Genomic DNA, 17,819 nt, shown 5'->3' with positions numbered 1-17,819 from the left:
ACACACACACACACACACACACACACACACACACACACACACACACACACACACACACACACACACACACACACACACACACACACACACACACACCTCTACGGCCACATGCATGTGCAAAGCAGGTCAGTTTTCACACCCCTCCTTATTCACACCTCTAAGGGTGGCACACGTCCTCTACAGTATGAGTAAATGAGTTCAGTTTTCATACAAACACACCTATTCACGCCTCTACGGACACAGCGCTGCATTGTGTCACTAATCTGGATTGTGAGGATGAAAAATGGACAGAGCATGTGGGGAAAAAAAAACTCTTTTCTAACCAGAATAACACAACATGTCTCTGTCTTGTCTCAATAATCATCTTCTGTATCCAAATACTAAGTGAAAACTTAAATTGTTCTGGGAGATCAGACCCATTTCTATCATTTGTGGACAACATCCAAAATAAATCCTCAAAAGAAGAATGAACAGCCCAATCTGCACCTCCTGACACTCACGTGCTGTTGTTGAAACCAACGCAATTATGTGATTTCAGCTCGTGCACAGTGACATCTTTGAAGTGACAGTTTATGCCAGATCCTTAAAAAAACAATACTTTATTGTGCGCAATAACAGTTTGGCCTACTTCGATCCATCATATTATAGGTACCTGAAAGACAACCTTATCTTGCGCCTTTCTCTAATTGGACAGTCCAAATGTCCCTCAAGTCCTCGTGGAGTCATTTGCATGATGAGGAGACTATAAATCAGGAATGAGGAACCGCCTTAATAGGTGAACCACGCTGATGCAGTCGGGACAAGAACAGCACCGAGCTTACTGTGAGAACAATTTATACAGTTAGTACACTCTTATACAGTAGGTGCACAGTCTTCTTACAGGAAGATGTTCAATGAAGAGAGAGATGCGACCAGGACCAGCTACTCCAGCCACCGGTTCTCCAGCCCGGTGCGCCGGGTCTACGGGCGCTCTTCCTACGCGAAGTCTTCTTACCAGGGGTTCGGGAGCAGCGCGGCCGATGAAATAGACTTCACCCGGTCCAACGCCATCAATAGCGAGTTCACGACGATCCGCACCGACGAGAAGGTGCAGATGCAGTCGCTCAACAACCGCTTCGCCAAATACATCGAAACGGTCCGCTTCCTGGAGCAGCAGAACAAGATCCAGCTGGCGGAGCTGGAGCAGCTGCGGGGCAAAGGCACGTCCCAGATTGGGTCTGTGTACGAGGACGAGATGCGGAACCTGAGGCGCCAGGTGGACCAGCTGACCAACGAGAAGGCCCGGGTGGAAGTTTACCGGGATAACCTGGCAGAAGACATCGAAAGGCTGGCCTTCAAGTAAGGGGGGCGTCTCCGATCTCTGTATGATGTTAAAGAAACTCAATGCAGATGCTATTACGTTGTGTCCCTGAACCGCTATTGCCAATATGCGGATGTTCCCTTATTATTCATAAACTTTTTCTAGCTTTAAGTTTATATATGCCAGGCACTGCGCAAAATTCTGAACTTGAAGTGTTGCCGCAGCTCTCTGTCTGAGTTTATTTCTCACTGAAATGTTTGTCATGCGTGAAGAAGTAGAGGCAAGGCAAACAGAGCTGGGGAGGCAGACAAAAGGAGATCATGTCAGTTATAAAAAAAAGTTTGTCTGTCCCTGCAGGTTGGAGAGTGAGATCACCCTGCGAAAGACGGCTGAGAGCACCATGGAGACTTCCAGACTGGTACAGTATGATTTATGTGATGAAATAAAGTGTTTTTCACACTGTTGGCATCAAATCTCTGTTATGTTTAAATGTGATGGATAGGAATTACTGCAAAGAAGCGATAAAATGGAATGACCTTAGTTTTCAACCGCAGAAGATGCTGATGGTTCCTCTTGAGCACTGCCCTTCTGTTATTCCTGCTTAAATATCGCTTTAAATTGATGACAAGTGACGTCAAAGAGATGAGATAAACCTCAAAAGTCTCACTTCTAACAGTTATGTGGTGTAAATGTCCATTTTCTCCTCCATGATCTCGATCTAATTATTGCTCATGAGCTGCAGAGACTGGAATGCACTCTTCTGGTGGCACAACAGCAGATTTTAGCCATGATCTGAACTGAGCCTGTCCTGGTACAAAAGGCCAAGTTGTGGCTGTTGAGTTAAATCAGGCCTGCAGTGAGAGGAGATCTTTTTAAGTCTGACTGGTCACACTGAATGAGCTGGACACGACAACAGTGTGGGCCCAATGTGGTTAACAGAGCGAGAAGACAAGCCACCATGTGATCCGGCTGTCTCACTCTGGGAAAGCATCCGCACGTAGACACGTCACTCGTTATCAGTTTGTCAGTGATTGTTCCCTATCACTGGGTTTATTGGGGATTAATGAAATGATGAATGCTAATGCAAGAAATTTCAAATGAATGTCGCCGTACAAAAAAATACAGAACAAAAATATGCATTTGCATAGCTGCAGACATAAACAAGTGTCAACTTGAATGTGCTTTCTTGGGGCATGCGGTATGTTATCAATACATCACACCATCGTGACCTTGTCTATATGAATGGCAGGAAGGAAGTCCCCTGTGGTCTGTCCCTGCCACGGTGGCACAGAGTCAACAATGCAGGGCCTGCAGCCGGCTCTCGCTCGGTCAGGCAGACAGTCACTCTTCCAGCCCAGGGCCGGTTTGGGAAACCCTGCTGAGTAGCACACTTTGTTTGTGGCATTAGAGCAGGGGCAAAGCTCCTTCATTTGCTGATACCTCAATTACCAGCCTGCCAACGCCCTGACAAAGCAAGGCAGTCTGCTGCCACAGCCAGTGTGTATGGATGAGAGATAGAATTAAATAGAAGATAGAAGGCTGTTTGGAATACAATACAATGTTTTACATAATAATGTGTTTTTTTTCACAAGAGAGCATTTGCTTTATGCTTCATTCAGTAAAGTTATCAAATGGTAAAATGCAGTAATTGCTGTATCTTAAACCACTCAGTAACAGAGCTTACAATGGAATGTTTACATTTAGAGACTTTTGGATTAAAAAATGCAGTTAGGTAACAACAACTGGGATTATAAGGCCTCTTGAATAATGCTTTGTGGCTCCGGGTGCTCTACAGTGACTCCTTTTATTAAATCAAATTCATTTAGAAAGAACAATCCCACAGATTTATTTTTTAGTCCTTTCTCCCAGAAGTAATTGGCTAGGCAGGTATGCGGCTTGTTTTACTGTACAGTAAGTGTGCACCATTTGACAAACCCCAGAGAAGTATTAAGAGTCTATACCTAAGTAAAAGTAGAAATACTATAATATAAAATACTCAAGTACAAGTTAAAGTCCTGCATTATCAGTTAAAGTAAATATATATGCTGAAACACACATTTCAGATGGTTATATTATCATTCATATAGTTTTTTCCCCTGGTTTGTATTACTTAATGTAGTAATTTGTCAATAAGTAGCCAATTTCTACTCTATACACTACTGGGTAGTTTAAAAGTAAAACACTGCATCATATTTTATGACCTCATCATATACAATTCTTAATTTGAAAACTGATCAGTAACTGAATGTCAAAGAAGTAAAAAGTACAATAGATACCTCTATAATGTAGTATAAAGTATACAATAGAAATACTCAAGTAAAGTTCAAGTACCTCAAATCTGACCTTTAGTGCAGTTCCACCACTGCCAATCTGCCTTTGACGTACTCGAGGACAGTGGCCTAAGAGGTGCTGCGGTATATACAACACATGAAAATCACGAGAAAACATCTGCAGTGACACTCGTCATGTGCCTGCAGTTGATTTATATTGGATGCATGCTTTTGTGACCTTGCCTTGCTGAACAATGAGTCATTTTGTGTTCGCGGCTGTTGTGTGAGTTACGCCTGTACAGCGTGTGTGAAAGAGTATTTTCCTTCTATGTCAGCAAACACATAATGCATAATTCATGTCACCTTCACAAGTCACCTTCTTAAGAGTCAGTGTCACTCCACAGGATGTGGACAATGCTGCCTTCGCCAGACTGGACCTGGAACGGAATGTTAAGTCCCTACTGGAAGAAATCATCTTCCTCAAGAAGCTGCACAATGAGGTAAGCTTCCTTTTCTGTTTCTGAAGCTGACCCAGGCTGCTGTGGAAACACGGCACATGTACTGCCTCAGAAGCTAAAGGCACCCGAATGAATACTGGACCAAATCATTTGAGGTATTTGTTAATCTGGCCACTGGCCAGAATACCAAATCGGTAGGGTTCAATGCATCAGAGCAATTTAAATGCAGCCAGGAAAGTCATATAAAAGTAGACAAAAGGACATTCAAATAAATAGTTTATGTACTTGTGCATGCCAGCTCTATTGATTCTATTGCAGGAAATGCTGGAGCTGCGGAAACTGATCCAGCAGCAGCAGCATGTCCGTGGGGACATTGACACAGCTATACCTGACCTGACATCTGCTCTGAGAGACGTCCGTGAGCAGTATGAGAAACTGGTCTCCGAAAACTTCAAACGGTCTGAGGAATGGTCCAAATCCAAGGTAAAGACTTTCCACAAAGTTGGAGAGAAAAAAGATTGAAGAAATCCAAAAGCAACCGAATAAATGTATAAGAGCACATTCTGCATATTTTAGATTTACTTACTTGTATTTGAAAACCATTATATATTTAACTCACCTGACTCTGCAGATCCTCTTAACCCTATGGAGCATTTTAGTGCCTTTCAGTTCTTTGTTTTGGTTTTCTGGCCCCCAACTTTACTGTTGGGGTCCAGTTTCATGGCCCTTGTCAGCAGTGTTCTAGGCTGCAGTAGGCACTACCTGCACAGCACAGAATGACTGACAAAGTAAGCAACTACCTGGGGAACTCTGAGGATCATTTAGCAGCCAAGGAGACATATATTTCCCCCGGGACTTGGTAGAGACCAAAACAGAGCTAAAATAGACTAAATATTGGACTGACATTCATCAGGGGGCCAGAAACACAACTCCAAATGCATGATAATGTTGCTTCTCATCTACTTGACCTGTTAACAAGCGACTCTTTGCTGACAAGTTTGCTGGTGTGTTAACAGCGTGTTTCCAAGTGGCCCAAAAAAAAACTGCTTGTTTTAAGTTTGATTTCTGTCTTGAAAAGGCATTATATCATCTGCGAAAAGGCTGAAAACAAATGCTGCAAAGAAGAACCTTTCCTTCTTTATGACCTTTTAACATTGGAATGGAGTGAAATGTGTTGCCTTCAACTACCAAACAGCAGTGTCAAGTCTACAAGTCGTTTGTAGCCACATCTTTCACAGCTTCACCCTCTCTGCCATGGACACTTTCCCTCAACCTCTGACTCAGCATTTATTGAACAGTTGATTTTTCAGTTCTTCCCCTCTTCTCTCTATGTTTGTCACTGTGGTTTCCAGATTGCTGACGCCACCGACAGTGCAGGCAGGCATAATGAGGCGTTGATAGTGGCCAAGCAAGAGGCCAATGAATACAGACGCCAAGTTCAGTCCCTTACTTGGGAGGTGGATGCCCTTAAAGGAAAGGTGAGTGTGCAACTATAGGCTTACACTGTGTTATCAAGGATAACGATGCAAAGAAACAGTGTTTTCAATGCATACATAGCAGGAATCAAACAAATGGACAAAAGGTTCAGAAAAAGTTGAGTGCTTTTTAATAATAGATACATTTCCAGAGATTTTTCTCAGGTCATGTATGCAAAAAAACCTTTATATTTCAGTTTTCTTTACTGCCTAAGTGTCATTTTGTTCCTACTTGGCTGCCCTCCCAGAATGAGTCCATGGAGCGCCAGATGAGGGAGATGGAGAAAGAGTTCTCTCAGAAGATGGGCGATAACCAGGTCTGCACCGTCCACCTGGAGGAGCACATTCACATCATCAAGGAAGATATGGCTCGTCAAGTCCTGGAGTACCAGAGCCTCCTGAATGTCAAGATGGCCCTGGACATTGAGATTGCCACCTACAGGAAGCTGCTGGATGTAGAGGAGAAAAGGTGGAGGATGAAGATCTTCAAAAAAGTCCAGCTGACAGATGTGTTATGAACATTCATGACATGCATCAAAGACACCCATGTTGATTTGTGGACTATACTTTCTCTATTTTCAGAATCACCAACCCACTGCACCACTTGTCATCTCCGAGCCTGAGTGGTAGGATCACCGTCTGCATGTTGTCACAGCAGGAATGTTAGTATTGGTTATTGAATAAAATAACACACTATTTTTCTGTTTTTGTTAGATCCAATGATTGATCCCAGAAGCTATTATGCAGCTTCATCAAGTAAGACGGTAAGGGCCAGTCAGGTAGGATCCACTTCATTGGTTTTCAATCAATGAAGTAGTTTTCCGTTAATCATTTTAGCTCAAACACACAGCCCTGCTCACATTTACTGTTCTCTACATCCTCGTTCAGGTGATCAACATAACCAAGAGCTACGATGACCAGCATGACCAGGATGACCACAAGTAATGATTTGTCTTTGCCAAACAATCTACAAAAGCAATATGAAGAAACATACTTCACCAGGGCTACACGCAAGCAAACAAACGAACAACACAAAAAACAAACAGCTTCAGAAAGTGCCTTTATATGTGATGATCCAGCAAGCCTGTTAGTTGACACAGACTGTATTTTGCTTCCTCCTCTGCTGAACGTATTATCTTTTGTTACATTCATTTAGACACAGTAATGAAATCACCACAACATAGAAATCCTTATTGAGGTCTGCAACAATCTTTATTTTTGATACATTTTTTTGCCATTACTTGTGTACTTTTCCTTAAGTACAATTTGTGTTGCCAAACTTTGACTTGTAATGGATACTAGTGGTGGTACTGCTACTTTCACTTAAGTACATTATTTGAATACTTCTTTCACCACCAATTGCTAATAGACCTTTTTTTTCACGGCAGGCATTTTGACTAGCAGGAAAAAGCACAGGTGGAACTAATAACAATAACGATCCAGTATTCCAGTGAAGCAGCAGTAGCAGTAGCAGCGCCCTTCAGAAAGCTAATCATACGTTTAACTAATAGTTCTATTAATATTATTTAATCATTTACTATATATGCCTTTAAAACGATTCCACTGAAGGGGGCATTTTGCTGCCTAATGAGTGGTCTCATTTTTGATAAGAAGTGCATCTTGTTGCTAATACTTCTCTGTACGGCAAGTAGGCCTATACTTCAAGTAAAGTATCTGGAATTGTACTAAAGTACTGTACCATATAGTCACAGTACACCACTGACATACAATGTACCCATGTTAATCTATTCCTGTCTTTGTGCTTGTTTGTAATGATCACCACCTGAAAGTCACATTAATGACTGTCAGTAAACGTAAGTGTTCACGGTGATAGACGGCCACTCAGCAGGCCTATTTAGCACATTTAGTAAGCATGTTTTCTATCATGCTCCTATGAAACCACCATCTCTCAGTTTCTGTGAGCTCCCTGGCCTCACCTATGCAGCTGTTGTGTTTCTTTGTACTGGACATCTCTGTAGTTCAGTTCATGGATCTATCTGTAGATGAGACAAACTGGTCACTTCAGAGGAATACTGCTAATATGCTACTGGACAAAAAGATAGATGATAGATAGATGTGTTATGAACATTCATGTCATGCATTAAAGACACCCATGTTGATTTGTGGACTATACTTTCTCTATTTTCAGAATCACCACCCCACTGCCAAACTTCTCATCTCCGAACCTGAGCGGTAAGATCGCCGTCTGCATGTTGTCACAGCAGGAATGTTGGTATTGGTTATTGAATAAAATAACACACTATTTTTCTTTTTTTGTTAGAATCAATTATTGATTCCAAACTCAATTTTGAAACTGAGACCACAAGCGAGACCACTGAGACCATGAACGGTCAGGTAGGATCCAATCAATGAAGTAGTTTTCCGTTGGTCATTTTAGCTCAAACACACAGCCCTGCTCACATTTACTCTGTTCTCTACATCCTTGTTCAGGTGATCAACGAGTCAACCCAGAAACAGGATGACCAGGATGACCAGGATGACCAGGATGACCAGGATGACCACGAGTCATGATTTGTCTTTGCCAAACAATCTACAAAAGCAAAATGAAGAAACATACTTCACCAGGGCTACAAACAAGCAAACAAACGAACAACACACAAAGAAAGTGCCTTTATATGTGATGATCCAGCAAGCCTGTTAGTTGACACAGACTGTATTTTGCTTCCTCCTCTGCTGAACGTATTATCTTTTGTTACATTCATTTAGACACAGTAATAAAATCACCACAACATAGAAATCCTTATTGAGGTCTGCAACAATCTTTATTTTTAACCAAAGTAGTGTTTTTGATCAATACAGCATGCACACTCCAGGAAATCTGTATGCTAAAGATGTCACAATTGCCTATTCACAGCAATAAACCAGTAAGACCGTAACTCAATACTGTGCATTAGGTGTAATACTTTGCTGGTATTTGCTGGTAATACTTTCATGGTAATAAAGTAGAAGTAGTAAAACAATGCCTCATGTGAATAAATAGCTTCAGCAGTCCCTAAAAACATTTACATACACAAGAAGGACAAAGTATTAAAAAAGGTCTGTTGTATTTGACAATAGGTTGTACATGTGTATCTAATAAACATAGTGTGCAGTGTCACACTTTTGGAGTTGATATTTTAATAATGATAGCTTAGACTTGGTGGACCTATAAGCATCCCAGGTACAGCAGCCTTGACTCTGTCTTCCTGAAAAGGAGTCAAGTCATACAGAGTAGACAGAAGTAACAGAATAATTACAATATTAAGTAAAATTAGTATGAATATATATTATGGATTAATTACAGCTGCTAAATGGAACTTTGAGATGCGATTTTGTCAACTGCTGATTCCAATGTAAAGGGTGAACTTTGAATCTCGACGTTAAAGCCAACATGTGTTCATGTCTTCATCAAATGATGAAGATCATGTGACATGATTGAAAGCTCCAGAACGGCTTCTAAATTGAACTTGAGCTAAGATTGTTTGTCAACAATATGTTAAGTAACTATCAACTGTAATAAGCTTAAACAATGATCTGCCACATGTTTATTTGTTCGAAATACTATCAAAATGTGGTATAAAGGTTGAGTTGCATAGTAAGATATTATAAATGTAACTAAGTACATTCCCTTAAGGACTGTACTGAAGCACAATTTTGAACTACATGAGCATTTTCATTTAATGCTACTTTATACTTCCACTCCATTTGTAGAATATTGCATTTCAGCATTTCAGCGTGCCATATTCTAGTCAACGTTTTACTCCACTAAATGTATCTGTTACAGTTACTTTTCACATGAAAAACATACGATTGGTTCATAAATAATGATGCATTGTGAAAGGTAACAGTATACATGTAAAGTTGTTAAAATTCACTCCCCAGCAACCAGCTGACAGCAGGCTACTTCTCACACAAATACTATAACACTGCAAGAGGCCATAGGCACTTTTTACTTTTGATAGTTTAGTGCATTTTGCACTGCTGTACTTTTCTTTAAATAAGATTTTGAAAGCAGGCGTCTGCAATTTAGTTATTTTACATTGTTGCATTGCTACCCTTAAGAGGATCAACCAGTTTGTAGTCCAATAATCTTAACAAAATCACATTTTTTAAATTATGATCCTTAAGAGGTCACAGTTAATTTGTTCAAATATGACATCAAGATCATTTACCGAATGAGATCTACTGTGGCAGTATAGAAAATAAGAGCTTTCCTTAGAATCAGTCTACAAATGAGGGACATCCCTGATTTGTCGGTACAGCATTTCAGTGAATTCACTGAGAGCCTGCTGTATTAGACTGCCACCTGTCGGGGATTAATGTCAACTGAACTACCTTCAGTGATGGGACATTTAAAGCAGGCTACGTTTTGTCAGAAGTAGCAGAAGCCTCAAAATTACATTTTTATTTACCTCTGATTTTACCAAATCTCGCGATCACTTAGCTGCAGGTAGGCTACGTTAAGCGTGATTATAACAAAGGGAAATCTACCGGTGTTTTTGATTTTCATAAACAGGATATGGTCTCTTTAAATCAGTGCATTTGGGTTTCTGCTCATTTGAATAATCCAGGATACTTGCCAGTTAATTAATGCCGCTTGTTTTCGCCGGTCTGCCCCGAGAGAGAGGTGTGTTTGTCGACAGAGCAACTTTCTACGTGACGTGCCCGCCGGAGGAGACACAAACCGAGGGGGACATGCCGACCGTATCCGGTTAAACTCTGCTTTTTGATTCATTAATCGTTTTGACAGTCTTGCTGTCAGTTCACTTTTATAAAATGATAAACTAACAGTATGTGAAAGACAAAGGTGGGTGCTTTCTTTGTCAGCGCATTGTTCGTTGGTTTTGGCGAGTACAACTCTAGTTTCAACAGGTTTTGAGAGACGTTATCGTTAAAATGAAAGGTAAACTCAAAGTAACCGACTCAGAGTGAAGCGGTTTTTTTTTTAAACTTTTTTTTGGTGATGGGCTCTGTGACTTCTGCTCTAACGCGGACAAGAAATGCGTTGGTGAAAGTGGGCTCAGAGCCGGAGAACCATGACCCGGAGAGAAGCCAGTCCGCTCCGCAGTCGGACCGAATCAGGAAGAAGAGCGCGCGGTTCAACGTCTCGTGCCAAACCGGACGCCAGAGTTCCCGTCAGTCGCTGTCCGAGGTGCTGAGCAGACAAGACTCCGACGGAGCCAAACAAACTTCGAAGACATTTTTTTCTGAAGGTCAACAGAGCGGTGAGTTTAATATCTACTGAACATGTAATTGGAGAAGTTACCCAAATGTTCGTCTGAGGTGCATTTGTTGCAAAATAAAATCATTCATACAGTGCATATTAATATTAAACTGCAATAAAAAAACACATACATTTGTCAAAGATGATGTATTGTTCTATATTAAACTACCCAATAGTAGTAAAGCTGTTTAAAAAAGAGGTACTACAACTTAAAAAGTAAAGTACCACTTACTAGGGTTGGAAATTAACTTTTTTGTCCACGTGACAATACTAGCCACTCAGTAGATTATCATCGTTGTTTTTGGCTGGTGAGTGCACATTTTACCAGCATTTATCTGGTGGCTGGTAAAAATGTCCAACCTAGTACTTATACATTAATACATTAACTATGCCAATTCAATAACATAACAATATAACACTGACATGGGCAATTCTGCATATTGAGCAATTTCACTTTTGATACATTTTTTTGCCATTACTTGTGTACTTTTCCTTAAGTACAATTTGTATTGCCAAACTTTGACTTGTAATGGATACTAGTGGTGGTACTGCTACTTTCACTTAAGTACATTATTTGAATACTTCTTTCACCACCAATTGCTAATAGACCTTTTTTCACGGCAGGCATTTTGACTAGCAGGAAAAAGCACAGGTGGAACTAATAACAATAACGATCCAGTAATCCAGTGAAGCAGCAGTCATTGCATGCAGTTGTCATTAGTGTTATGGATTACACCTGTGCTTTTCCTGCTGTGACATGTCAAAATGTCTGCTGTAAAAAAAGGTTTCAATCAAACTGAGTTTAGGCAGAAACCTTTACCAGGAACATGCAAAAGTTCACACTGCCACTTTCTAAAAGGTGCCCTTTATAAAGAGATCATACGTTTAACTAATAGTTATATTAATATTATTTAATCATTTACTATATATGCCTTTAAAACGATTCCACTGAAGGGGGCATTTTGCTGCCTAATGAGTGGTCTCACTTTTGATAAGAAGTGCATCTTGTTGCTAATAATTCTCTGTACGGCAAGTAGGCCTATACTTCAAGTAAAGTATCTGGAATTGTACTAAAGTACTGTACCATATAGTCACAGTACACCACTGACATACAATGTACCCATGTTAATCTATTCCTGTCTTTGTGCTTGTTTGTAATGATCACCACCTGAAGGTCACATTAATGACTGTCAGTAAACGTAAGTGTTCACGGTGATAGACGGCCACTCAGCAGGCCTATTTAGCACATTTAGTCAGCATGTTTTCTATCATGCTCCTATGAAACCACCATCTCTCAGTTTCTGTGAGCTCCCTGGCCTCAAATATGCAGCTGTTGTGTTTCTTTGTACTGGACATCTCTGTAGTTCAGTTCATGGATCTATCTGTAGATGAGACAAACTGGTCACTTCAGAGGAATACTGCTAATATGCTACTGGACAAAAAAAAGGTATTCATTGAATGAATGCAGAGCTCTTTGATGGCCAGCCTCAATGCAACATATCTCCACTACCAAAGCATCTCTTTGATGTGTGAGGTGTCCCGCAGACGGAAATAAACCAAATTACAGTCCTATTAGTTTTGACGAATTCACACGAGAAACTGCAATATTGCAGAAACGTGTCCTGTTTTTTATTATATGGTACAAAAGTACTAATTTCTGGTGATAGTACACCAGAAATGAGTTTCTGGTCATGGTTATGACATATATGTAAAGAGAATGGCTGGCTGCATACACTAAACTCCAATCATTTAGTTTAATCACCAATGTTTGATAGTGACTTATAATTTAATTTTATGGGAGCTACGTGGTATGAAGTTTTTTCCAGCAGTTGACCGTTTAGTGAATCTGTCTACAGTACAAGTATCTGTGTATCCTTTAACTATTGTTTAAATGAAACGTTTTTATTCCTTAAACTTATTTAATGTTTTTTTGAACACGTTGTACCTTTGTGTTAGTCAGTGTTTCCTTCAGTTCATCCTGTTTACCTCCAGCTGTCTCCACTGCTGCCACCTCTAGTTCCAACTCCCTGCATATCCGTCCCAGAGGAACATGATTCTCCCTGGCTGACTCCTAAAATACCATCTTTACTGTGGCGTTTCCATGGCCGTATGACAGTGTAGACTCCCGTTGAGTTTCCTTCCTGGTCCCCACTGATGTTCATGGGTGTTGAGGAGTGTCCTCGCTTACTCTCAGCTGACTGCAAACTCACTGGCTTCCTCCTGAGGAACGAAACCCTGACACCTGATCCGCTTATCTGGTCGGGTCCCTTCAGTGATAGATAGTCCCACGGGTGGAGAGAACCTTAACTACGGCTTAGTTGTGAAGTTTAGAGATTCTACAGTTTGTCATCAGCTTTAACAACTTTAGACTGTGGCTTTCATGAGCTGCCATATGAGACGACACACGCGTCCCTTCAATTAAGATGCATGGGTCATTTAAAATGGTTTCAGCTACCCAGAATAAATGACCAGTGTAGCATGAGCATGTCTTACAATCAGTCATATACAGGCAGTTGTAAATATAACATACTTATATCATAATAGAGATGTTGAGGAGCAGCAATTACCCTGCTGTTGATTGCATTACTTGCACAGGAACTGGGTCATATTCAGACAGTTTCCCGTGGCGTACAAAGAGCCGGAGTCACTCTTGTAGCGCATAATAGTCATACTGAATGGTATTTTAATAGATAGCACATTTGGATGAGAGGCAGTGGAGTAAAGTTCTCTTTGAGACTGTAGTGTCATACATTTTTGAGGACAAAGGATCCTCGTACCTTTTGTTAAATGAATATACACTTCTGCTAATAAATGCTAAGTAGGGGGCATAACGTAAAGTCTTAACATTTGCAGAACATGATTAAGTTATTCATCTTCAGTAAATCTTTACGAGTATCAAACTAAGGCAGCATTTTTGGAATGACGGACTAATGTATGCTACTGCTACTGCATGCTTCATTAATACGTTAAGAGGCATCAGCTGGCCTATTGGTTAGAAATCTGTTCTGTAATTGGATGCTACAGTTGATTTGATGGGACGTTAGAAACCAACAACAAACCAATAAAAGATGAATACGTTCAAATTCTCATAAACAATAACCGTATTAAAAAGTCTGTTGCTCAAAGGCTGTACTCTGTTATAGAGCTGGCTTAACATTTGAGAGTCTAAAATGCAGATACAAATTAAATTATTGTTTGAATCATCTTTATTCAAAGAGTCCTTGATGAATAGTGTTTAGTGTGATTGTATGAATCAGTGGGACATTGCACATCAAACTGTTAAATTTGAATGGACAAAATTATTTAGTATTCACAATTTATCCCATCTGTAAGAAAATGAATGAAAACTGTTTTTCCCTTCATGTTAATACAAAATCACTTTACTTGATCAGAAGCAACAACCAAAAAAAGCTTTGAGACAACACAACAATACAGAATAATCCACCACGAGCCCAGTGACATGCAGCTGTGACACATATCATAAGTAATTGATATCATTTTAAAATGATACTGGATCCAGCAAGGGTGCCCCATATGGTACAGATTTGTTTCATCTTCACATCTCATCCTTTCATCTCTTCCTCTCATTGGGGGAGGGGGACCTGTAGAGCAAGGAAGAGAGGAGGCATGAAAACTAACTTTAGTCTGTTTTTAGTGTACATTTTGGCAACCTTACTGTATGTAAATGTTATAAGTGGGTCCCCATTTGTGGTTTCACATTATTACCATGATTTAAAAGTTGGCTCTTTGTGGATATAATAAATGCAGGTTTCATTTGCAAAGTTAAGAAAAATCAACATTGAAAACTTTTTATGAAGAGGGAAATGAATTGATCATGTTTGTTAGACCTCAAGAATAAACACAATGTGTTTTAGTGACAAGAAAGGGCACCTTTAACTGATTTGCTTTGTTGCCAAGTCTTAGCTGTACCTTATGATATATTTGCCACAATTATTGCAGGAAAAGCCAATTGAAAAACATTGGTACTGAACATTTTACAGATACATTTAGAGTGAGTTGTGTGGGGCAGTGCTAGTAAATATCTTACAACATATCTGCAAAATATGCTGTCAGTGAACATGTTGCAGCGTTGTTTCAAGCCAATGTTAATTACATCTCTGCATTTTGCTAATGCAGAATATCTGCATATGAACACTCGTACAGGGTGAGGTTTGTTGAGAGGAGATGCTGCTACTTTCCCGTCGAGGCTGTATCTTTTTATATGCATTTTAACTTTCCAAAAAGTTTCGTCTGTTGGGAGGAGGATGTCTGGGGTGTGCAATACGCTTGGTTCTAATCAAAAGGTTTACATTTTTTTTTTTGCCATGCTGACACAACACTCACCCAACTGGTTTTGCCTCTTTGATCTGGAACCATGCTGGCACAAAAATCATTAGCTAAACATGTGCACTACATAGCCCGAGACTCCCCTCCCCATCGGGGTCTCGGTGCAGCAGCTTTCAGATGACTGTTCATGTAGCTTTCTGTTTTGTCAGCTCATTTCCCTCAGGTTTGCAACACAGCCTAACATCACCCTTAAAGGTGCCTCTAATGAGTATTTAGCAGGGGAAAAGGAAAGCTCACTGACACCCTGTGTGTCTTAATTACACGCCAGTGTCACTGTGGTGACAGCGGTGTGGGGACTGACAGAGTGCAGGTCGTTCCACAGTCTCGGGGACACCTCTAATGAGCTGCCTTTTCTGTCTCATTGCATAGTTGTTGTCTTGAATCTTCATCTGCTACTGGGACAGATTATGCAATCAAAAAGACCCAAAACCGATGTCATGTTTTAAATGAATTACACGATATGATGACGGTGAAATGTCAGTTTATCAGCGTTCAGTACATTTTATTTATCTGAGAATCAACATATAGTTTACATATGCAGAGTTATTGGATGGGACCTTTACTCACTACAAATAAAATCAATCTGGGATTAATTTGGTGCAAGATGATGTATTTCTAATCCTCCTAATTGGCTCTCACCGCCCCTTCATCTTCACAACTAATTCATATCTGCTGGTGACGGCCTGTGCTGGTGTTTGATGGCCAGATCAAAGGTTGAGTGAAAGTTCACCTTCAATGGACAAAACAGAAAACGCAAAGGGGTGTTTCATTTTTGTATCAGCAGTCCGCCAAAGCACCGGTTTGTTACAAACAACTAAAGTCTAAAAACAGCAAGAAAGAAAAAATTGCTGCAAGAAATTCATATAGAAGTGTGACCAACATCTCATCAAAACTGAGTCCTGTCTCTTTTAAATTGTTCCAATGAGCACAGTCTGCACAGATGTGGGGGAGAACAACACAGGAACACAGTAAAATAACTTAGTGTACCACAACTACTCTACTTTAAAATCCACACTGATGTAATGAGGGCTATTTGCATATCAACCCCTTGTCATCTTCGGTGTGTATGCACATTACCGTATGTCTAAATGGTCTTCCCGTTGCCTAGTGACAGTTCCTAGCCCTATTGACACTTGAATGAATGGATCTTGACAAGGACTCAACAGATGTATAGGAGACACCTCTCAAAGCAGCTGTTGTACTACATGCTCCTTTTGAAATGTGCTCTGGCATTGAAACCAACACGCTGCATTCAATTATATGTTGTGTATTTAGCTTGACACGCTCTTGTGTGTTGTAATGCTGCTATCAGCAGCTCCGAGTGACATCTCTCCTATTAAATAGGCTTAATGCAATTATGAGCGGTGGTGGTATAAAGATTTATTGAAAACTATGAGACATAAATCAAACAACACATTGAAACCAAATAAGTAAAATTGAAATAATGAATCAAATTAAATACATTTATTAAGAAATTAAATTGCATAAGAAATTGAACTGTACATGTTTGTTGCATTTGTTGTTTTAATGGCCTAACACTCACACATTTAAAGTGATGTGGATCAGTGTGCGTTGTCCCTAAGAATAAATAAAAAAACAATAACACATTATATGTCACCTGGCATCAGATCAGTCGACAGTGAAATTCAATTGCAATAGTATCAACCAGTAGAGGGCAGTCACTATGCATATTTAGTATATTTATTACACAATATGTAGAATTAAAATACTTTCCACTAAAAGCTATTTTATCATTTATCGTGTGGGAAGTATAAATGTGTAGCTTCAGTGACATCTGCCCATTGTTGTGTAATTGTGTAAATATTGATGTCAATGTGGCATTGAAGAAAGGTCAGAGGGTCACCAAATGCATTATGGGTAGTTATCTGGGGACAATGAATATAGAAAGTAACCTTCTCAGAAATCCAATTCTTTAATGCAGTGTGTGCAAAGTTGACAGTTCAACTCATAGGTGAGGCGAGACAAAAATCCCATGCATCCAAAATGGAAAAGTCTTCATTCTTTGGAGAGTATCCAATTAATTTGGGGGCAATTTGTGCAGTAGCTGGAATATTATATATATATATGAATAATATATAATTATCGGAAAATTGTGGCTCCATAGGGGCACTTGTTGATGTCTTGCTGTTGACCAAAGTGAAAGCCTAAACAAATTGCTGAACGCCTCCGCCATCCTTACGTTAGCATCTATTGTTGCTTTTAACAAAATGTTTTGTGAAAAGCCTTCGTTGCCACAGTCTATACGGTAACATATGAAGCTTGAGAGCATCATATAGCCTTCTAAAGCATCATGAATGCAGAAGCACACTCCTTCAGATAAGTGTATTATGTCATCTGCTTTCTAACTTCTATGACCTCAAATGCATTAAATGGGAACCTTTGAATATTGCAGTATTTTGTGACCATGATACAGACACTTACACAGACACCTACTCTGGTGGAATACGCTCTCAAAGAAAAGCGTGCCCTTTAGCACCTTTGCACTGCTTGAATATATTGCAAACGTTATTTTGGACTCATCATTAAGGGATTTAATACTGGTGACAAGACTCTGCAGCAATATGATAATAGCATTAATCACATTGACACAGCTGTGGCCTCAGCGCATTTGTCATTTTTATATGTGAAAGCAAATTAAAGCACATTGTAACCACTTTGAGCCTTTCAAACAAATGCTTACCTGGAAGTCTGCTGACAAAAGGGAAGAATAAAAAAGTTGCAATA

General features: G+C 39.9%; 1 protein-coding gene across 1 annotated transcript; it reads left to right on the top strand.

The window, feature by feature from the left end:
- The first annotated feature begins 763 nt into the window (after positions 1 to 763).
- LOC306705915 (vimentin-like) lies at positions 764 to 8,400 on the top strand. Its single transcript, XM_079172790.1, has 12 exons — positions 764 to 1,338; positions 1,658 to 1,718; positions 3,975 to 4,070; positions 4,347 to 4,511; positions 5,381 to 5,506; positions 5,752 to 5,972; positions 6,086 to 6,129; positions 6,218 to 6,267; positions 6,392 to 6,444; positions 7,653 to 7,696; positions 7,785 to 7,858; positions 7,955 to 8,400. The coding sequence occupies exons 1-12, from the start codon at positions 887 to 889 to the stop codon at positions 8,033 to 8,035; spliced, it is 1,467 nt and encodes a 488-aa protein (XP_079028916.1). The 5' UTR covers positions 764 to 886; the 3' UTR covers positions 8,036 to 8,400.
- Positions 8,401 to 17,819: the final 9,419 nt, after the last annotated feature.

The sequence above is a fragment of the Pholis gunnellus genome (assembly GCF_910591455.1).
Source record: "Pholis gunnellus genome assembly, chromosome: 14".
Lineage (NCBI taxonomy): Eukaryota > Metazoa > Chordata > Actinopteri > Perciformes > Pholidae > Pholis > Pholis gunnellus.
The sequence above is the reverse complement of the archived record's forward strand: the minus strand, read 5'-3'. Positions and strand labels throughout refer to the sequence as shown.

Coding starts and splice junctions, on each gene's coding strand:
- LOC306705915 (XM_079172790.1), top strand. CDS start 887: ATGTTCAATGAAGAGAGAGATGCGACCAGGACCAGCTACTCCAGCCAC. Junction 1,339..1,657: donor ATCGAAAGGCTGGCCTTCAA/GTAAGGGGGGCG, acceptor CTGTCCCTGCAG/GTTGGAGAGTGAGATCACCC. Junction 5,973..6,085: donor CTGGATGTAGAGGAGAAAAG/GTGGAGGATGAA, acceptor CTCTATTTTCAG/AATCACCAACCCACTGCACC.